Source organism: Zerene cesonia, chromosome 1, assembly GCF_012273895.1.
Source record: "Zerene cesonia ecotype Mississippi chromosome 1, Zerene_cesonia_1.1, whole genome shotgun sequence".
Taxonomy (NCBI): Eukaryota; Metazoa; Arthropoda; class Insecta; order Lepidoptera; family Pieridae; genus Zerene; species Zerene cesonia.
This window is the reverse complement of record NC_052102.1, coordinates 7,810,445-7,833,190: the sequence shown is the minus strand read 5'-3', so window position 1 is coordinate 7,833,190 and position 22,746 is coordinate 7,810,445. Positions and strand designations below refer to the sequence as shown.

At 38.0% G+C, this 22,746-nt stretch overlaps 1 protein-coding gene across 2 annotated transcripts in view; it reads left to right on the top strand.

The window, feature by feature from the left end:
* The window catches only part of LOC119832206 (transcription-associated protein 1), a 29,343-nt gene that overhangs the window by 1,148 nt on the left and 5,449 nt on the right, over positions 1-22,746 (top strand). The window contains exons 4-47 of one of the 2 annotated variants that reach the window (XM_038355836.1): positions 84-250; positions 334-569; positions 1,165-1,369; positions 1,444-1,629; positions 1,832-2,111; positions 2,360-2,581; positions 3,001-4,812; positions 4,896-5,094; positions 5,217-5,452; positions 5,584-5,824; positions 5,940-6,141; positions 6,261-6,594; positions 6,706-6,867; positions 6,951-7,202; positions 7,361-7,560; positions 7,649-7,719; positions 8,017-8,222; positions 8,448-8,621; positions 8,874-9,080; positions 9,458-9,514; positions 9,581-9,676; positions 9,935-10,183; positions 10,449-10,574; positions 10,805-10,927; positions 11,081-11,194; positions 11,498-11,697; positions 11,979-12,217; positions 12,401-12,632; positions 12,990-13,176; positions 13,450-13,580; positions 13,668-13,818; positions 13,926-14,069; positions 14,197-14,467; positions 14,720-14,931; positions 15,206-15,421; positions 15,504-15,992; positions 16,206-16,370; positions 16,560-16,685; positions 17,236-17,418; positions 17,870-18,050; positions 20,130-20,355; positions 20,574-21,014; positions 21,332-21,440; positions 21,749-21,983. In XM_038355836.1, coding sequence (XP_038211764.1) covers positions 84-250; positions 334-569; positions 1,165-1,369; positions 1,444-1,629; positions 1,832-2,111; positions 2,360-2,581; positions 3,001-4,812; positions 4,896-5,094; positions 5,217-5,452; positions 5,584-5,824; positions 5,940-6,141; positions 6,261-6,594; positions 6,706-6,867; positions 6,951-7,202; positions 7,361-7,560; positions 7,649-7,719; positions 8,017-8,222; positions 8,448-8,621; positions 8,874-9,080; positions 9,458-9,514; positions 9,581-9,676; positions 9,935-10,183; positions 10,449-10,574; positions 10,805-10,927; positions 11,081-11,194; positions 11,498-11,697; positions 11,979-12,217; positions 12,401-12,632; positions 12,990-13,176; positions 13,450-13,580; positions 13,668-13,818; positions 13,926-14,069; positions 14,197-14,467; positions 14,720-14,931; positions 15,206-15,421; positions 15,504-15,992; positions 16,206-16,370; positions 16,560-16,685; positions 17,236-17,418; positions 17,870-18,050; positions 20,130-20,355; positions 20,574-21,014; positions 21,332-21,440; positions 21,749-21,983 — 10,495 coding nt within the window. Of the gene's footprint in view, positions 1-83; positions 251-333; positions 570-1,164; positions 1,370-1,443; positions 1,630-1,831; positions 2,112-2,359; positions 2,582-3,000; positions 4,813-4,895; positions 5,095-5,216; positions 5,453-5,583; positions 5,825-5,939; positions 6,142-6,260; positions 6,595-6,705; positions 6,868-6,950; positions 7,203-7,360; positions 7,561-7,648; positions 7,720-8,016; positions 8,223-8,447; positions 8,622-8,873; positions 9,082-9,457; positions 9,515-9,554; positions 9,677-9,934; positions 10,184-10,448; positions 10,575-10,804; positions 10,928-11,080; positions 11,195-11,497; positions 11,698-11,978; positions 12,218-12,400; positions 12,633-12,989; positions 13,177-13,449; positions 13,581-13,667; positions 13,819-13,925; positions 14,070-14,196; positions 14,468-14,719; positions 14,932-15,205; positions 15,422-15,503; positions 15,993-16,205; positions 16,371-16,559; positions 16,686-17,235; positions 17,419-17,869; positions 18,051-20,129; positions 20,356-20,573; positions 21,015-21,331; positions 21,441-21,748; positions 21,984-22,746 lie in introns of both variants that reach the window. The other variant, XM_038355846.1, reaches the window with a different exon arrangement.

The window sequence follows — 22,746 nt, the reverse complement described above, 5'->3', positions numbered from 1 at the left end:
GTGAATAATAAATATATAATTTATAAATAATAACATGTTTTTATAAATTAGTAGGTATCTTCAAAATTATGTTTTTTTTGCAGTATAATTTAATTCCAAGATCAGTTTTATCATTGAAAGTTATACAAGAACTTCCAATTATAGTTGTTCTAATGTATCAGCTTTATAAACAAAATGTTCATCAAGAAGTCAGTAACTTTATACCACTTATTATGGAAACTATTACACTACAACCCACTTCAACACTAAGGTAAGAAACATTGCATGTAATAAATACATATTTAAAATGTTCAAAATTAGACTAAACTGGCTTAACGCTTTTGCTCTTTACAGACAGTCATCTACATTTAATAAAGAAGTCTTTGTTGATTTCATGGGTGCTCAAATTAAAACTTTAGCTTTCCTGGCTTATATTATTCGTATATACCAAGACACCATAGCCAATCATGCTACAATGATGGTCAAAGGTATTATTGGACTATTGACATTATGTCCACCGGAAGTGGCACATCTCAGAAAAGAATTAGTTATTGCTACTAGACACATTTTGGCAACAGATTTAAGACTGAGTAAGTAATATTAAATTACATATTTTATTTAATTTATGATTGAAGGACAAACATAAATTTACTTGAATTTCAAGAAACTGTGACTGAAGAAACACTTTAATTTTATTCACTGTATATTGCTATGATTATAAGGCTTTCAGCAAAATCTTGCAATAAAGGTCATGTTTTATAAATTTATAAAAAAAGAAAAAATACTGTTCATAGATTTTAGAAATTGTACTACTGTAGAATCCTGTTTACCTGAATTAATGGGGATATCAGCTGTCACAGATAATGAATTACGCATATCTGAATGTATTTGCACACATGAAGCACTCATATGTGTAAGTGCTATGAAATATCTTTAAAAATCTTTATAGACCTGTATTTTTTTTATTAAAAATATATGTAGATGGACATGTATAATGGCATAAAAATACTATTGAGAATTACAAGTACAAATTTTTAAATGCTGAATTATCAAAACTCTTTTTTTACCTCTTATTTTAACACAATTTAGATAAAGAGGAATTTACTGTATTAATAAATCATAAATGTGTTTTATGCCAAAAATATATAAAAAAGACATTCAATTATATTGATCTGTTTATTTTAGAATTTGTTCCGTACATGGAGCGTTTGTTTGATGAAGAGGTTTTACTTGGTGGAGGATGGACGGTGCACGAATCATTGCGGCCACTAGCTTATTCAACACTGGCAGATTTAGTTCACCATGTGAGACAGCACTTGCCGCTTTCCGACTTGGCCATAGCTGCTCACTTGTTCTCGAAAAATGTACATGATGAGTCACTGCCAACAAGGTGAGATTAATTTAATGCTAGTAAATTAAAATTTTCTTTATAATATGACAATATTAATTGAATTATTGTTTCAGTATCCAAACAATGTCTTGCAAGTTACTTCTCAACTTGGTGGATTGTATCCGGCAAAGGTCAGAGAGTGAAAATGCTGCTGGAACTCAACCCCAAGGACGGCAATTGTTGATGCGCATTTTAGAAGTTTTTGTTTTGAAATTCAAAACTATTTCTAAATTACAACTTCCAGCTCTTATGGCTAAGTGGTAAGTTTTTGTAGAAAAATTGAACCACTTAATAATATTTAAAAAAGCTTTTTAGGTCTGCTAAAAGATTAAAGTCACCATAAAAAAGCATATTTTTGACAATGATAGGGGTAACAAAATAACTTTAGTATAACATTTCTATGTTCTATATATTTGTTAGTAAAGAGTTTACTGTAAATTATTAATTTCTTCTATTTTATAGTAAACAAGCAACCCCAGTTGTAACACCTGCTACAAATGGTGCTACACCAACTACACCTACAGCAACTACACCCAGTACATCTACTTCAGTTGAAGTTAAAGTGGAAGAAGATAAACCGTCACCAGACTTCTTAGATGGGATCAATAAAGCAGAGGAGAAGTCTAAAATTGGTTTTCCGATATCACAAATGAGCAATTTGAATGTTGGTGATTATAGAACTTTAGTCAAGACGTTGGTGTGTGGTGTCAAGACAATCACATGGGGATGTGCTTCTTGCAAGGTTTGTTTACATATGAGTAATTTCTCGACTTTATTGAGTTTTCTGTAGATTAAATTTATTCCCATTTAGTTATTTGATTAGTTACTTTTTACTATGCATAATTTATGAACTTGTAGATAACAGTGTTATCAAATACTAGCCGTTTGCCCATCCTTGTCCATCGTACATCTATAGGAAGTCCCTCAGTGAAGAAGAATTATTGACTTTACTTAATACTGTTAAAAACTCTTCTTCAAATCCACTCACAGCAGACAGCCGCGACCGGCGAGGGCGCGTCCGCGAGCACCATCACGGGGCAGAAGCAGCTGAGCGCGCGCGAGACGCTGGTCTACATCCGGCTAGTGGTGTGGGGGCTGCAGTCGCTGGACATCTACACGCTGGCGGCGCCGCGCCCGCCCGCGCACCCGCCCGCGCAGCCGCACGTGCGCTCCAAGGAGGAGAAGGAGGTGCTCGAGCATTTTAGCGGCGTGGTGAGTTGTTTTTTTTTATTGCCCTTCCTGAAAGCGTAAGGAGGGTGTCTGGTTGGTTCGATTTCACTGAACTTTTTTTTTCTTTGTGGTTTTTGTAACGATTGGCGTGATTCTGTTGGTGTTTGATAGAAAGTTGTTGCGATTTGGTCGCGTTTTAAAGTCTGGATTGGTAGCTCTCTGTCAGGACCTTTACATTATGATAGTATATTAAAATAAATTTATATTTATTTGTATTCTTAAATTTAGAAATTTAGTAAAATCCACCTATATATGAAATTGATCCTCAAGTCCAAATGTGACATGAATTAATGAGTTACTCCAGTACATAAACAGTTATTATAATTACTCACCTTTAATCAAATAGCGTTTTTATTTTCATCAGTTATAATTAGTAAGTATTGTTCTCTTTATCTTTTCAGTTCTCCATGATGAATCCTCAAACATTCCAAGAAATTTTTACTGCAACTATATCTCATATGGTAGAGAGAATAAATAAGAATACCACTTTACAAATTATAGCTAACACGTTTTTATCTAATCCAGCTACATCACCGATATTTGCTACTGTCCTAGTAGAATATCTTCTAAAGAGAATGGAAGAAATGGGCTCAAATATAGAGAGATCTAATTTATACTTGCGTTTGTTTAAGTTAGTCTTTGGTTCCGTCTCTCTTTTTCCTACTGAAAATGAGCAGATGTTGCGACCTCATTTACACAGCATAGTTAATAAAGCTATGGATTATGCTATGACAGCCAAAGAGCCTTATAATTATTTCTTACTTCTGAGAGCTTTATTCCGTTCGATTGGAGGTGGAAGCCATGACTTGCTATATCAAGAATTTTTGCCATTATTACCCAATTTATTAGAAGGGCTAAATAGGCTACAAAGTGGCCTACACAAACAACACATGAAAGATTTGTTTGTTGAACTGTGCCTAACTGTTCCGGTTAGATTAAGCAGTCTTTTGCCTTATTTACCAATGCTGATGGATCCGCTCGTATCAGCGTTAAACGGATCACATACATTAATATCACAGGGTCTTAGAACTTTAGAATTATGTGTGGATAATTTGCAACCTGATTTTCTGTATGAACACATTCAACCAGTTCGAGCAGATTTGATGCAGGCTCTGTGGAGGACTCTACAAAATAACGAAGTTGCAAGGATAGCATTTAGAGTTCTTGGGAAGTTTGGCGGAGGAAATAGAAAGATGATGATTGAACCGCAAAGGTTAGAATACCGAGAAACGGATGCACCGCCTCCAGCTGTGTTAGCATACTTCCAAGACCAGGCAAAACCAATCGATTTTGAAGTTGATAAAGTTATAGAAACTGCATTTTCTGCATTGAAGTCTAGCACAACAGATCCATTTTATCGCAGGCAATGTTGGGAAGTACTTCGTTGTTATTTGGCGGCATCTCTTAATTTAGATGATGATCGCGCTACTTTACAAAAACTGTTTAATCATCCCAATTTCCTTGATGGGAAGATTCCATCTCAAAACGGACCTTACTACAAGTGTTCTAACTCTATTGTAAGAAATACGCACAAAACAGCTCTTACAGGAATGTTTGTTGCAGCAGCAATCAAAGAACTTCGTCATCACGTTCTACCAACAATGGTTTCACTCGTACGCCATTATACTTTAGTGGCGATAGCGCAAGAGGCTGGTCCATTTGCAGGATCAGGAGGGCCTAAAGAAGGATTAGATGCTTTAGTTTTAGTAGATGCAATTGCTGTGGTAATGGGACATGAAGAAAAGGAACTCTGCAAGCCTGGTCATTTGGCACTCGTACTAATGATAGAGACAGCAGCTACTGTTCTTGGAAGTAAAGAGCGTGCGTGTAAATTGCCCCTTATGGAATATTTGGCTGAAAGAATGTCGGCACTTTGCTATGAGCGTGCGTGGTACGCTAAATTAGGAGGGTGTATCGCTGTGAAGTTCATGTTCGAGAAAATGGCACCTGAATGGGTGTATAAGCACGTCTTTACATTTTTGAAGGCAGTTCTTTTCGTGATGATGGATTTGACTGGTGAAGTCTCATCAGGAGCTTTAGATATGGCCACAGTGAACTTAGAGCGTTTAGTTCGTGTTTGTGTGACTGGACCCGGGGGACATGGCATTGAACAGGAAGCAGAAGTAGCCGCTGCGAGAACGCGCGCTCTGCATGATGTGCTACAAGAGCTCGTGTTGCAGGTTACGAGTCCACATTTATTAGTCCGGCAACAGGTAATGTACACTTAATTTGTATGAAGAGCAAACATTTTCTAATATTGCATGGGTAAATGTATTTACTGTGGATATTTTTATAGGCAATGAAATCTTTGGAACTCATAGCACAGCTACAGAATAAATCGGTAACGGAAGTCATGGATCCGCACAGAGAGGTGCTAGCTGACATAATTCCGCCAAAGAAACATCTGCTCAGACATCAACCTGCAAATGCACAAATGGGTTTGATGGACGGCACAACATTCTGCACAACTTTAAAGCCTAGACTCTTCACAATTGGTAAAAATTTATTGTATATTCTGCAATTGTTTAAATGTATTAGCTACAAAAAAGCAAACTGTATTGTAATCGCTCTACATATTGTAATTTCCTTATTTATCTAAATAAGTATTATTTGACAGATTTGAACATAAACGAGCACAAAGTGTTCTTCCGTGAGTTGGTATCGCTGTGTGAGGCTGAAGACTCGATGCTTGGCAAGCTTCCTTGCTACAAGGGCGTGAACCTCATTCCATTAAGAATCTCGGCGTTACGAGCGCTCGCTGCATGCCACTACATACAGGAGAAATTGTGTCGCGAGAAGATATTCCAAGTGCTTTACAAGTCACTGGAAAAGAATGATACAGAACTGCAACAGGCAAGTAAAAAGTTTTCATTTATTAAAAATTTACGAACAATAGCAATATTTCCTAGATTTAATGAATGTTCTGAAAAATATATCTTGAGGTGACTTTAATTCATACTTCATTTATAATTTTTTTTCCATAGGCTGGTTTTGAATGCATGCAGAAGTTCTTATCTGGATTCCAAATAGACATGGAGATGGTACACCCAGTTATGCGGCCGCTTTTATTGACACTCGGTGACCATAGAAACCTCAGTGTGAATGGCGCTAAAAGACTATCCTACTTGACACAGCTCTTCCCTTCAACGTTCAGCGAGAAGTTGTGTGAACAACTGCTTCAGTTGCTCAAGAAATTACTTGATTACTCTATACAAACAAATAGAGGTGAGTCATATACTATGTTCCTAGTTAGAAAATTTTGATAATTATCTAATATAAGTGTTTTGTGTTTTTATTTTTTGTGTGATAAATAACCTATATTTAACTTTTTGCTTTTTAGGTGGTAACTTCCTTCAGAGTGTTTCAAAGAACATGGAGAATGAACAAAAGATAATAATACTGATCGGAATTTTCCATCAAATTCCTGCCGCTTCACCTCGTTTTATCGATGTTCTCTGTCGGCTAATATTCCACACGGAAAAATCACTAATGATTGAAGCTGGTTCACCATTCAGAGAACCGCTAGTTAAATTTCTGTTAAGGTAAAAATTTAAAAAATTACTAGAATAATAACTTCTTTATTTTTGGGATTAAATGTACATAAAAATATTATGGTGAACTATGTTGAATAATTTATTTATTATAATTTTGATTATTTTAGGTACCCAAAAGAAACTCTAGACCTCATTATGAGTGACAACAACATCAAGGACCAGCAATGGAGTCGCTTCTTAATATTTTTAGTAAAACATGAAGAAGCTGGCCCTGCATTTAGGGAAGCTTTACAGACCACCAAGAAAGCTAGACTACTCCAGCTCTTGGCAGCGGCTAGTGGGGGAGCCGGTGCTAATATTTCTCCGCCTGACAAATCTGAAATGCAGTTTCAGGCAATTCGAGTCATCTCCCTGTTAATAAAGTTTGACGATCAGTGGTTGTCTACGCAACATGACCTAATTGAACTTTTGAAACGTATTTGGTCGAGCAATCAATATCACGTAAGAAACATTGTTATTATTCTTAATTTTGTTCCTTTTTAAATTAAATATTATAATTCATTTTAATGTTCTTCATTTAAGAAAATTTTAAATCATAAATTTAATTTTCAGGATATTCACAAGAGAGTGGAACATGTCGAATGTAGCCATTGGAAAGAACCTAAGCTGATAGTGAAGATTCTGTTGCACTACTTCTGTCATCACCCGTCGAACATTGATCTTTTGTTCCAGTTGTTGCGAGCCTTGTGTGATAGATTCATACCCGATTTCCAAGTATGCTAATATCAATTCGCCTTTTTAATATTGAACACATTGGGTATTTTATTTAAAATTACGATTTAAACGTGTTATTTCAGTTTCTACGTGATTTCCTGGAAAATACCGTGGCTCAGAACTACACGGTGGAATGGAAGCGGTCAGCTTTCTTCCGTTTCGTGGAACACTTTTCCGGTGATGCTATGTCCCAGGAGCTAAAGGCGAAGGTGCTGCAGATGATCCTAATTCCATGCTTCGCAGTCAGCTTCGAGAAGGGTCAGAAGATTGTGGGCGGTCCACCGGCTCCTTACCAGGATAATCCGGATAACGTGGTCTCGGTGTTCATCAATAATGTAAGTGGAGCAAAACTTAGATGTTAAATGATTGGTTTCAAGTGAATTGTTCATACACCAGCATAAATATTTTTTTCAAGAAAATGTTACCGTAACCATGTTCAAAATCAACTTTAGTTTTAACCTTACTGAGCGTGAATGTTATCTTTAATTTTTAGGTAATAGATCCAGAAAACCCATTCGCCTGTTCAGATGCGGTGCGTATATCGTTGCTACAGTTTGCGTGCCTTTTGCTTGAACAAGCTTCAGCTCACATTCATGACGCAAACAATAAGAAGCAAGGCAATAAATTGCGACGATTAATGACGTTCGCGTGGCCTTGTCTTCTGGGCAAGAATTATGTCGATCCTGCAACTAGGTAAACATAAAAGTAGTGTGAATTTGATTAAAAAATTTTATTAACATCAATACTAAATAGAAATTCATATACATATTTTATTTTGCAGATATCATGGGCATTTATTACTGAGTCACATTATCGCCAAATTTGCAATCCACAAGAGGATAGTGTTGCAAGGTATTTTTTTTTTAACTCTAGCATCTAACAACTGTTAAAGTTGCTTTTAATTGGGAATCCTTAGTTACGTATGGTGTAGTACTTTTTTACGGTACGATTGTATTACGCACATATTTGATAAATTAAGAAATGTATAAAGTAATGAGGCCCAATTAGCCTGATGGAAGGGGTTTTTTTTCAACTAATAAAAAAGAGAATTTGTTAGTGGCGTCCCATCACAATTTATTTTAATGAAGTTCTTTTCCGGTGTGTATTCGGGTGTTTAATCGATAGCTAACAAGTGTACTGTGTTCGCAGTGTTCCACAGCCTGCTGAAGGCGCACGCGGTGGAGGCGCGCGCGGTGGTGCGCGCGGCGCTCGAGATCCTCACGCCGGCGATGCCGCAGCGCATGGAGGACGGCAACACGATGCTCACGCACTGGACCAAGAAGATCATCGTGGAGGACGGCCACTCGGTGCAGCAGCTCTTCCACATACTGCAGCTCGTTGTTAGGCATTACAAGGTGATTCTGATTGCTTACTTTACGGCTACTGTGCTATTATTAATAAAATATTAAAACACGAAGGTTTGTTTGGGTAGATTTGTGTTTCATGTGAAAACGGCGGATTTTATAAAAATGGTTGAAAGTTTAAACATTTTTCACACAGACATTGTTTGGCTTTCATGGTAAAAAATAAAAATTATGCAGTACACAGTTTATTAAATATACTTTTTATATATGTGATAGGTATACTACCCCGTGCGACACGCACTAGTGGGACACATGGTGGCCGCTATGCAACGACTTGGCTTTTCCGCCACCGCATCCTTGGAACATCGTCGTCTTGCTGTAGACCTTGCGGAGGTGGCGCTCAAGTGGGAGCTGCAGAGGATTCGCGATCACACCCCTGATGACCATGTGGTGTGTGCATTTAATTATTTTCGTTATGTATCGCACTAGGTGCATCTTATTAAAACTTTCATTGGTAAATGCCTAAAATTATTTAATATCGTAGCCATACTACTTTCCATTTCTTGGTCATATCCAACTAGCTTTAGATATTTAACTTGAAGAATAAAAGAGAATAGAATCTTCTTTTATCTTAGTATTTGAAATTATTAAAAGCGTTAATATTTTTTTTACTTGGCCAACATTAAAAGTTTATTCATCCAGGTGGCAACGTCACCAAGTGGCGCAATGAAGCGCATATCATCCGAAGACAGCGGCAACGAAGTCCGCAAAGCTCTTAACACGGGCTGGGCAAGTCCGCAGGCTTCGAGCTCTCGCGCCGAGCCCGACGCGGCCAAACCACTCGACAGGCAGCACGTTGACGTGGTCGTCAACCTGTTGCTTAGACTCGCCTGCCAGGTATTGACGCTTGTTTTCAATTGAAATGGTCCTTCGAGTCGTTGTTACCTATCGCACGCTAGCGACAATGACGCCGGGAAATTGTGTGTACACAAACAATGCTGGTTTCGGTTATATTCCTGAAAATGTAGCTGTCCACTTACTTTTAATTTATTCTTTTCTCCTCTACTCTATTCCTGTTATCCATTTGTGATCGATTTGTTTTTTACTAATTACTACTGTTTCTGTTAAACCCTTCATTACTTCTTCTTTATTTCATAATAATGTTAAATTCGTTCGCTCGCTGTCGCACTCACAAACGTTTTGGGCGTCGCCGTCAGTCCCGTTGCGCCGGCGCCGGCACCGGTCCGCAAGTATTAAAGGTTGCACAGTTGACGTCCCCGTCGCAGGTGAACGAGACGGCGGTGGGCGCGGGCGCGGGGGCGGCGGGCGCGGGCGCGGGCGGCGCGGGGGGCGCGGGCGCGGGCGCGGCGGCCGGCGCGGCGCCCGCCGGCGGCGGCTCGCCCGCCGAGCAGCTGTCGCGCCGCTGCGTGCTGCTGCTCAAGGCGGCGCTCAAGCCGGACGTGTGGCCGCACCTGTGCGAACCGAAGCTGGCCTGGTTGGATAAGGTAGTGTTCGACTTCTAGCTATCTATTCATGTGTCTTTTTGATCTTTGGTTGTGTAAAGAATAATATTTATCACAATTAAAAACCTACTTTTGGATGTGGCTCGAAGCCTTCAGGTCACAATCACAAGTTAGGAAAAGATATGTTTTTGAAAATATTATAAGAATTTTAAACAGATTTTATTTCATAAATGTTTTTTAATCGGATTAATATTTTCGGCCTTTAAAATAATACCTCAATCCGTCTTTATGATTGTGAAGGTATTCTCGAGCGCCGAAAGCAATGCGGGCGCTTGCGCTAACGCGTGCACAGCGCTCGAACTGCTGGTTTTCCTGTTGGGCGTGTTGCGGCGCGAGCAAGTGCTCGCAGCGCTGAAGCCGCTGCAGCGCGGGCTGGCTGCCTGTGTCGCGTCCACCAACCCGAAGATCGTGCGCTTGACGCACAACTTGCTGGCTAAACTCACCGCACTCTTCCCGACTGAGCCGTCTGGTGCTGCTCAAGCATCTAAGGTAAACTATGTTCAAGAATTATAATGAAAAATCTCTATGTATTAATATTTAAAAAGGTAGACCGTTGCACTTACATATAATTCGGCAATAAATTTAGATTAAAATAATCTTTGCTGCAACCTTTTGGATTCTTTACAGTACAAATTTGTATTACTTATCTTTCATTCTTGCGATATCTTAGGTTTTTGCATAAATTTTATTTAAAATCTTTATTTTTTACAGTTCACAAGTTGTTTAAAATCTGTATGTTATTTTAATTTTTTAGTATGAAGAACTAGAAACCCTATACGCCTGTGTAAGCAAATATGCTTTCGAAGGATTAGCAAATTATGAGAAATCGGCACCAGGAGCAGGCGCCAACTCGCTATTGGGACCATTAATGATGTTAAAGGTATGTATGGAGGATGACTTAGTTATTTCATTATTTCTTATACCTATAATGTATTTTATTCTTAAAATATAATGGAATTTGATACAATTTAAAATCATCATTATCAAGAAAATGGAATAACTTGTAAATTACAATCACCTTGGCTTAATATGATATTTTAATGCACTTACGACATATGGACTAAGGACATGTTTTTAATGTTGTTTTAATTTCTGACTATTTTTAACCAGGCGTGTTGTACATCGAGCGCCGGTTATGTAGATCGACTGTTGCTGCCGCTGATGCGAGTGTTGCAACGAATGGCCAGAGACCACGTGGCGCCTAACCCGGACACCGCTACTTCAGACCTCCTTGTAAGGCTTTCATTTAACTTGCAAATTTTACTATATCGTATTTGAAATTGATAAATAACTATTTATACAAATTATTACATTAATCAAAAAGAAAAACTTATCACACATGCTTGAATATATTTCAGTATACATTGTGTTTTTTTTTTACTTTAGATTTTAGCACTAGATCTACTGAAGGCAAGAGTATCAGTGATGCCAGTGGAAACCAGGAAGACATTCATTGGGACAATACTGGTTGGCCTGATTGAAAAAACTAATGATGCAAAGGTGAGTTAAAATATATTAATTGTTTTTATTTATACACTCATAACAACAGTGAAATCATAACAAATATTGATCTAAAATTGTTGGAATGGTTAATTAAAAACTGCATCATGCAATTAGAAATCAGTCAGCATTAAGCTACTTATACTGCTTATAATAGGTGGAGGAAACATTTTAAATACATATAACAAAGACAGTTCATACTAAATTTATTGCATGCACAAACCTTTACATTGCAATATGTCTAAGTATAGATGTGTGTTAGTGTGTATTAATCATTATACTAAATATTTTAATGGTACGCAGGTAATGAAAGCAATAACGCGCATGGTAGAAGAGTGGGTGAAGCACCGCACGGCAGGTGGCGCTGGCGCCGCGGGAGCCGCGCCCTCCCTCAGGGAGAAGTCCATACTGTTGGTCAAACTCATGCAATATGTCGAGAAGAGATTCCCTGATGACCTGGAATTGAATGCTCACTTTTTGGATCTGGTTAATTATGTGTACAGGTGAGCTTTTATGTGCGGGTTTTAGGAAGTTGGTCTTTTTTGTGAAATATTGGTTATAATACTTAAAGTACATAAAAACGTACCACGTATTACTTGGAAGGTCATTAATCAGCATTGAAAAAGCATTTCTAGCTTATAAAATATAAAAAATAATATGTGTGATTTTTATTCTACCATATTTATGTATAAAGGGTTAAGACAATGCGACAATAAAAGATAGTTTCTAATTGTTGACTAGAAATCGAATATATTGTAATTAATGACAATTATTCTTCCGCCAGGGATGATCAATTAAAAATGACTGAGCTATCAATGAAGCTGGAACCTGCTTTCCTAGCGGGCTTGCGTTGCTCCCAACCTCATATAAGAGCCAAATTCTTTGAAGTTTACGACGCGAGTGTTAGACGTCGACTTTTCGACCGACTCTTGTATATCGTGTGCTCACAGAATTGGGAACACATTGGACAACATTTCTGGATCAAACAGTGTTTGGAGTTACTGCTAGTGACATGTGTATCAAGTGAGTATTGAAATTCATTTTGAAGCGTTGATGGGAGACAGAATTTAATTTTTTTTTTGCATATAATGAGCAAATTATATAATTCAGTTGCCTAATTTATCAAATAAATTATAGATATTCTAAAATATTTCTTCCATTATAATTCAAGTCGTCATAAAAACTCATTTCTTCTATTTTCCACAGGTACCCAAATTAGGCTATCAAATACAAAATACCTATTGCCAAACATAACAGCAGTAATAAACTGGGCAGACAGTGAGGAAAGAAAATCATTCGCGATATTTAGCAATGTGAAAGAAGAGTCATCTGATGGCTTCAGTGACTCCTTGGATCCTGATAAGGAAGATGTGTTGGATATGGACTTAGACTCCAGTTCTAATCAAAAAGACGACTTGACCAAGAATGTGCCGAATAGGTAAGTAAAGGGGATGGTAAATAAAAAAATATATATAAATCGAGTAAAATTGTTATCATAAAAAATATATAATTTTAAGAAATTATATGTTATATTTTGATCGTAAAGGAAAGTATGTCTGTTTATTTCCAAATACTAATAGTTTTATTGATATGCATAATTTATAGTAATGTAACACATAACTCAAAAAAGATAGATATAAGTAACATCATTATATATTAGCGTTTAAAATTAAGTGACATATTAACGTGATAAATGTTTTCATGTCATCATACATGATTTACGGTTTAACATAATTGTATAGAGTATGTACAATAAGCAGCACGCAAAACACTCAAAACCCACTCTCATTCGCAGACAACGCGCCCTCAATCAGATAGTGGCGAAGCAGTCGGAGTTCGTGGAGCTCGCGCGGCGCGTGCGCACCGAGCAGCTGGTGGCGGCGGCCGCGCAGCTGTGCCACATGGACGACGCGCTCGCGCACCACACCTGGCTGCGGCTCTTCCCCAAGCTGTGGACCACGTTCGACGAGCGCCAGCTCCCGGTGCGTTGTTTGTACTCTTATAATATATGTATAATTAAATATACAAAACGTAAAAAAAAAACAAATAGGATGCTTACTATTGTTTGTATTGATTCTTCTTTTCTAAACATTGTACAATAAACAGGAAAAGTGTATTTTCCCTTTTCTTAGATATTATGCGTATGAGTTATCATAGAATTGTTTATTGAGAACCATTTAAGACATTAAACTTAATACTGCTTTTTGGTACACTTAATATTAACATCATAAATTTACTAATATTTTTATTCACAGACAATAATGAATGAGATTGTACCGTTTATTATATCCGGAGTCCACGTGATCCAACGCGATCAGCCGTTGAGTGCCCTCAACACGTTTATAGAGGCTTTAGCACGATGTAATCCTCCGGTTTCTATCAAACCGTATGTATTTGTTCACCTCATCTTATTTCAATATATATTTTTTGTAGTATAGACACATTTATTATAATATGTATTTTGCTGTTGTAGACCAATGATGAAATACCTCGGGAAAACACATAATCTTTGGCATCGCATGACTCTCAACTTGGAACAGATGGCGATCGATCAAGCCGCGGGCAAACCGATACGCGATGCACTTGAAATTTATGATTACGATGTAGAAACAACTACACCATCTGTAAGTATTATTTACATATTCATTATAATTTAGTTCTAATAAAATAAGTGTTTTTCTATTAATTGAATAGAGAAATGATATTCTCTTAAATACTTTTTATTTCTCAGGAAATCATGGATTCATTGAGTGACATGTATGAGTTATTACAAGAAGAAGATATGTGGTCAGGATTGTGGCAGAAACATGCCCGATATCGAGAAACCAATGTGGCTATTGCTTATGAACAACAGGGTTTCTTTGAACAAGCACAGGTACACATTATATTTATATTTTGTACGTAGACATGCTGTTTACATGAAAATTTTTAGTAATTTAAATGTTCAAAATGATTATAATAACTCCTTTTTGTTCGTTTTTAATTGTTCTTTCATATTTTAGGCTGCATATGACGTTGCTATGGCAAAATTAAAACAAGAGTATGCGACAAATCCGTCGTCATATAACATGCACAAAGAATGCACATTATGGACTCAACATTGGATAAAGTGCGCTAAGGAATTGAATCAATGGGATTCCTTATTGGAATTGGGCTTAACAAGGAATGTTCGTGATCCATTTTTGATATTGGAAAGTTCGTGGAGAAATCCAAATTGGCCTACGATGAAAGAAGCACTGGCAGAAGTGGAGTACAATTGTCCAAAGGAATTGGGTGAGTTATATTTTCTCCTCATTCTTCTTTCATATTACAGCTCCTACGCGATGTAGGCAACGTAGCTCATAGTTCTTATTGCACCCAATCTAGATTTTAGATTATTGAGTTAAAATAGTATATTACAGGATATAAGTAAAAATAAAAAAAAACATGGATTTTAAATTGGTACTAGAAAACCATCAACCCTTAAATGGTTAACGCTTTTACTGTAAATAATATTAAAATATCGGTGTGTGTGCGAATCTGCAGCGTGGGTGGTGAACCTGTACCGCGGGTACCTGTGCATCTGCGCGGGCGGCGAGCAGCAGCTGGGCGGCGTGGAGCGGCACGCGGAGGCGGCGGCGGCGCAGTGCCTGCGCGAGTGGCGCCGCCTGCCGCGCCTCGTGTCGCACGCGCACCTGCCGCTGCTCCGCGCCGCGCAGCAGCTCATGGAGCTCAGCGAGGCGGCGCAGATACACACCGTGAGTGCTCCTCTAGCCGTGTCGTAGTCGGTGGTACCGTGAGTACCTGGGTGGATGCGTGGCGGTGTCGGCCAGTTCGGTGGCGGGGAGCGAAACATACCTTACTTATTAATTCAACACGCCGAGTACCTGCTTCGGGATTTTCTTACAGGATGAAGAAGAGATACAGTCACCATCTGCACAGATGTGTTGGTTTACCAGGTTCAAATTTATGTTATGTTAGGCTTTATTATTTCTTGACAATACTTGTACTTAAAAATGTATTTCGTTATAGGGATTAGTACATAGCCGACCCACATCACTACATGACATGAAAGCAATTGTGAAAACTTGGCGCAACCGTCTGCCAGTGGTAGCTGATCCGCTGTCACACTGGGGAGCTATATTCACGTGGCGACAGCATCACTACCAGTTCATCGCATCGCATTATGACTCACAAGCAGATCATGCATCCAACCATAGCATGCTAGGCGTACATGCTAGTGCTCAGGTAAAAACATAAAAAAATGTTGCTGTACTAATTCATTGCTGATAGCTTTAAATATTAATGACGTTTCTATTAATTTTCTCAGGCCATAATACACTTCGCCAAAATAGCGAGGAAACACAACTTGTCCGGCGTGTGTCTTGATTCGTTGCATCGCATTTACACAATACCAAGTGTTCCCATAGTGGACTGCTTCCAGAAAATTCGACAGCAAGTCAAATGTCATATACAAATGTCTTGGACGGAAGGAAAGGACGAATTGCAAGAAGGCTTGGACATGATAGAATCGACCAACTTCAAATACTTCACGAAAGAAATGACTGCTGAATTTTACGCGTTCAAGGGGCTGCTTCTGGCCCAATTGGGCAGATCTGAAGATGCGAACAAAGCATTCGCGGCAGCTGTTCAACTCCATGACACGTTGGTGAAAGCTTGGGCGCTGTGGGGAGATTATTTGGAGCAAATATTCATTAGAGACCCAAGGCAGATACAAGCTGGAGTGTCGGCCATGACGTGCTTCTTGCACGCGTGTCGACACCAGAATGAATCAAAGTCGAGAAAGTATTGCGCTAAGGTTTGTTGAATTAGGATTATATAGATTTTGTATCAGGGGTAAACATTATCTTATTCGTAAATTTAAGAAAAATATAAATAGAATCTGCTATATTGAAAATTGTTTAGTCGACTGTACCATATAATAAATACTTTTTCTTACTATGGTATGGTATCTAGGTTATATAGTTAGGAAATCGCATTATTTAAAATAACATATCTTAATTGCCACCAGGTATTATGGATGTTAAGTTTCGACGACGATAAGAATAGTTTAGCGGATGCATTGGATAAGTACAGCGTGGGAGTGCCGCCGGTGCAGTGGTTGCCATGGATACCGCAGCTGTTGGCTTGCCTCGTGCAATATGATAGTAACGTTATACTCAATCTGCTTAGCCATGTGAGTGTTTTTTATTTTTTAAAGCCTAAAAAAAAATTTGAAGAATTTTATTAGACATATGTTGAGTGCATCTTTATTACTTTAAAACTTAATAAATTGTCTATATTTTATTAGAGCCCACTCGGTGCTGTTCTTGTCTCTATCCTGACACGATTTAAAATTAATCTCATATTTGATTTTAATTTTAAGGTTGGAAGACTGTATCCGCAAGCGGTATACTTCCCTATACGAACATTGTATCTAACGCTCAAGATCGAGCAACGAGAGCGGCATAAGACTGTGGAACTATCTGCTCATCTACCATCTACATCTACGGTTTGTATAATCCCAAAGTCATACAATTCTTCTACTTGGAATTTGTTTTGTAGAATTTTACCTCATTATTATGTTTTATTTATATATTAGACCTCAGATCAAAATAATTATACAATAAAGTTTCACTATACAACATTGCTGACTGCCTTGAGTGGTCACTTGTTCTGATTCTACCCTGCTAGTCTTAAATCAAAACAAGAAAAGTTAAAAAGTTCCCTGGTGACGTGAAAACATATTTTTCACTACCAGTTCGCCTTGGCTTAACCCGTGGTACGTGGTGTATAGCCTTTGTCACTCAGCGAAGTTACAGCTTTCTAATAGTTAAAGAATTTTTAAAATCGGTCCAGTAGTTTTTGAGTTTGTCCATTACAAACAAACAAAAAATCAAATCTTTCTTCTGTATAATATTAGTATAGATAATCAAATAAACAAAATATTTGGTCTCCATTATTTCTCTCTAGCCCAATATATCTACATATAAACTTCCAAAATATTATATGTATTTTTTTTTCAATTTTTTTGAAATATTCTCATTATATTATAAATGTAGGGTGCGAAAACGAACGAGGGCGGGTCGACGCCGAGCAGCACGAGCAGCGGCGGCAGCGCGGGCGCGGCGGAGGCGGGGCCGATCAAGGCCACGCTGCCCATGTGGCGCTGCTCCAAGATCATGCAGCTGCAGCGCGAGATACACCCCACCGTGCTGTCCTCGCTCGAGGGGATTGTCGACCAGGTACGCTATACTCTCGATTCTGCTCGATTGGATGGAGGTTGTTGGTTATGTCGTACATTTATACATTCTTTTATTAGCTTTGTTCATTAGTTTGTAACACTTTGGGCTCTGTTATGACCTACTCTAACGCACAGATTTTATTTATACTGTACAATTATTTAATGAGTTTAATCTTATTATGTAGATTAGGATCGCCGGATTAAATAATTTCCTCATGTGAACTTCGTATAAGAGCAAGTGAGCAAGTGATCAAATAACATGCACTGTAATTCAAAGTGATCTGAATACCGTAGTAAGGCTGAATTTCCTACTTAATATGTAATGAAATCAACAAACCTTCTATTAATTTTCTGTTTATGCAAACCCAGCACTATGATAGCCTTGGTTTAAATAAGGAAACAACAGAAAAATTTATCAGATGATGAACAATAGGACCATGTGTCATCCCCAGATGGTGTGGTTCCGCGAGAACTGGTACGAGGAGGTGCTGCGGCAGCTGCGCGCCGGGCTCGCCAAGTGCTACGTGGTGGCGTTCCACCACCGCGCCGCGGTGGGCGTGGCCACCGTCACGCCGCACACACTCAACTTCATCAAGAAGGTCGTCTCCACCTTCGGCATCGGCGTCGGAATGAGTGAGTTTTGTCTTACCTCTACGCGATGCGTTTTTTTGTCGTCTTTTTGTACGTGTTTGTATTGTGTGTGTGTGTGTGTGTGTGTGTGTGTGTGTGTGTGTGTGTGTAGAAAGACCGTTGTAATATATAGATAGAATGGATTTAAAAGGTTACTGTATATGTGTAATTATATCAAATATCTAAGGATAATAAAATTCTCGTGTCACAATGTTAGTTAGTTCTCATACTCCGAAACAACTGAACCGATTCTCATGAAATTTTGTAGGCATATCGAAAAGGTCTGAGAATCGGCATCTATTTTTCATACCTCGTAATGATAGGAATTTGGCAAAATAACGTTTGCCGGGTCAGCTATTATTTTATAAGATTTTAAATTATATTATATGGGTTTCAAGTTTAGGTCACTGTGGATTTAATACCAACTAGGTTTCAACTATTTGGTCGTAATTCGTGACATTGTATTGTATACTTTTAATAACAAGACTGTAAACGAATTAAATAAGGACCGACGTAAAAATGTTAAGGTTATCTTTATATCTATTATCAGGATATTATTGTAGCTCTATAAATATAGTTCATATTTCAACGTGCCACAAATATAATATGAAACGATTAAATATAATTAAATCCATTTAAATACAACTTTACTTTAGATATTCAATAAAATTGGTGTATTTGTTATATTCTGTTGTTAAACTCCAAATTATGTTTTTAATTAATTACGTGACCAGTAAAAACCGATGTAGTGATTATATAACACTGAAGTTTCGCGATTGGCCTAAAAATTCAACTTTCGTTTCGTAATTCTTACCATTATTTTGTATTTCTATAGAAATGAAGTTTAACTTTTGAAAGTTTATCAACCAAAGTTTGTTTTTTGATGGATGTATAACGATCGGACTTCTTGTTTACCCTTTCTTCAAAATGACGATATAATTTAACATTTTTTTACCTTAAATTAATTTAAAGTTTAATTTCAGAGCATTCTGGGAAGGTGAAGGTCGTTTAGTTTTTGTTTATTCCTATTAAGTTCCGATTCCTAATATTGATGAATTGCCAGGATAATCCAAATATCAATTATGTAATTTACTCTTTAATAACATTTAAGAAATACTTGATCAGTTCGAAACCTTGAAAAAATATTTGGTACATTGAATAATTTTGGATTATTCTGCAGTAGTTACACTAACAATTAATTGACATTATTAACTTGTTTTTTTTTAAAATATTTCATTCAAACATTATCAACGGACGATATAGCATTAGATTCAATCAGTAAAAGCTCATCTTACCTCAATGCTTGCAGGCAACAATCGTTTTTTTTTATTTATTTATTGTGTATTGTTGCTTTATTATTCATTGTTTATTTTTTATTTTTTAGTTGGTTTGATTTTATTAGAATGAAATAACGTTGCACTAGGCTCACGTATTTTCGTCAAGTATTATATCTACTAAATTTTATGCGAGGGATTCGGGAGTTAATCGAAATAATTATCTTATAGCAGTTTCATTAAAAAACAAAAGTGTATAGATGGAAATCATAACATTTTCTATATTCGCCATGTATTACTCCCATTTCAAAATAATGAATATCCTAATACTTATTTTATTTTATTATTATACATACATCTACATTATCATACTGAAATTCCTATGTTAAATTCTTTTTCATGCTGCTATAGCAGACCTTTTTAGTAGGTATTTTAAATTAAATAGTGTGTCTGCATTCCTTATTTGCAAATTTTGTTAATTTTTATCCTCTGTACATAAAGTACTCGTATAATAATTGTATTATAAAAAAAGTGCTACCTGTCCTCTGTTAAATGAAAAAAGTGATAATTTAAAAGATGACTCACGATACGTATTGCACATATATTTAAATATCACTTTATCACATTCCAGTAGATTTTTTTTTTATATATTTACGCTATGCGATTTCTTTTATTATGTTTTTGTTTGCGGCCGCACACCCTTTTGCAATAGTGGAATGAGCTTTTTATGAAATAATTTGATATGTGTCAATTCATTGTTGCATATGCGAGCGTCGTTATACACATACTCCATTTTGTATGTCTACAGAAAGTGTTACAAGTTCTGTAAGTGGTGCATTCTCTTCAGCTGCATCGGAGAGCCTCGCGCGGCGCGCGCAGGCCACGGTCCAGGACCCGGTGTTCCACAAGATGAAGACTCAGTTCACCGCTGACTTTGACTTCACCCAGCCCAACGCCATGAAACTGCAGAACCTCATACAGAAGCTGCGGAAGTGGGTCAAGATCCTAGAGGCCAAGACGAAGGTGCTGCCAAAGTAAGTAGAATCGGGCTCGAGGGCGACGACGAGGTAAATACACTGATTATCTTTTGTGACGTCCAAATGTATTCATCTAAGATTATGGAGTATTAAGTAGTGGCTTGTCACTTTAACACTCACTAACACGTAACACGCAATTAAAACAATTAATACTCATTTAATTTCGATATGTTTGTCTATTTTGTTAAAAGTTTATGTTTTTTTCTCCATTTTAGATCATTCCTCATTGAAGAGAAATGTAGATTCCTATCGAACTTCAGTCTGAAGACTGCAGAAGTGGAACTGCCAGGGGAATTCCTCCTGCCCAAACACACTCACTACCACGTGAGAATAGCTCGGTTCATGCCACGCGTGGAAATCGTTCAGAAACACAACACGTCTGCTCGCCGACTGTACATCCGGGGTCACAATGGGAAGATTTATCCGTACCTGGTCGTGAATGACTCTGGGCTCGGAGACGCGAGGCGGGAGGAGCGGGTGTTGCAACTGCTGCGCATGCTGAACCACTACTTGGGCAAACAGAAGGAAACTTCCAGAAGGTTCCTGCACTTCACGGTGCCTAGGGTCGTGTCCGTGTCGCCGCAGATGCGTTTGGTGGAGGACAATCCGAGTTCGTTGTCCCTCTTGGATATTTATAGAACAGAATGCGCGAACAGGTATGTTTTTGTGATTTCATTAATGTTTCCGACACTCTAAGTTAACACAGTTCTGCCTAACTTTAAGTTGTTAGATTTATTGCATCGTGCTTAATACTTTGTATATTGCAAGGGACATAGATATTCGGAAAAATTTAAAAATTCTTTTTTAACGTACACGTATAAAGTATACATACTGTATACTATTAGAAACAAGATGCAACATTTTTTGTTATTTCTGAAATACATACTTTTACTATATAATGATATTTTATTTAGTAACTAACTATGATATTAGCAAGTGTTATTGAAATGTAAAAGCGTATTGTATAATACAGGGGCGTGGAGTACGACGCGCCCGTGGCGCGCTACTACGAGCGGCTGGCGGCCGTGCAGGCGCGCGGCTCGCAGGCCTCGCACCAGGTGCTGCGGGACATCCTCCGAGAGGTCTGTGCTCTCAAAGAGGGAATTAAGTGTTCTAAAAAATTTATGTGAAACTTTTTTCTTTTCTTTTCGACTCGACTCAACTCAACTCAAATTCAAATAGAAATTCCTGATCAGTCGTATACAAATAGTCCCTTTCCCAGTAATATTAAATTTTTTGAATAGATGCTTTAACACTGAAAGCTTCTAAAACTTCCATAAATATAAACTCAGCAGAAGCAATAAAAAAATCAATTCAGAACCAATTCGAGTTTCTTATGTGCCATGACACAGAGAAGCATATAGTGACATGAGGCTTGCGTGCGGTGCAGGTGCAAGCGACGATGGTGCCGAAGGGGCTGGTGCGCTCGTGGGCGGCGGGCACGTTCCCCGCGCCCACCGACTACTGGACGTTCCGCAAGATGCTCACGCTGCAGCTGGCGCTGGCGGCCGCGGCGGAGTACGCGCTGCACCTCACGCGGCTCAGCCCCGACCAGCTCTACGTGCACCAGGACTCGGGCCTGCTCAACGTCGCCTACTTCAAGTTCGACGTGGACGACGTCACCGGTGCGTGCGCGCCTGCCCCAAAAACAAAAATACCAAAAAATGCTCTAACTAATATATATAACTCTATAAATACTCTAATAAAATTCAAGTTCGCCATGGATCACTAGTGCGTAACACACGTGCACACGTGTTCTATTCTAGCAAACGCGATCTAACTAGCGAGCTGGAGTTGATGTGTACTATTTTATTAAATTAGGGCTTTCTTGCTGTGCTTTCTCTAACTAGATACAAGATTTGATCAAGATTTCTAGTTGGTCGGTTTACGTTAATCATTTTAAAATCAAATTTCGTAGTCATAATCAGCCTCACTCTGTCTAGCTGGACAAACATACGCAAGCACCCAACAGAATTTTATACTGGATTTAAAAATCACATCGGACAATAAGTAATATCTTCGATAATTTTATACTGTTTGGACTGAATTCTCATAAAATTTCTGTGATCATAATTGGCAACGTAACCTTTTGAAATGTATGCGCTTCGTATAATTCGAATAATAGAAACGCTCTTCCAATTCGAATTAATATAAAATGTTGCAGCACAATTAGTGCACCGTCGACTTTTAGTCCAGTACAAATGGACACGTTGAATGACATATTGAGAACACTCGAGTGTTCACTTTGATTGCTTCATAGCGCCACTTTACCTAAATTAAGATTTTGATGGAAGCAAGTAGGAAACTTGTTATGTCGTACTTGGACAGGATCCGATTAGCGACTCGGTTATCGAGGCGAGCAAATAAATAATAATTACATTTTAATAA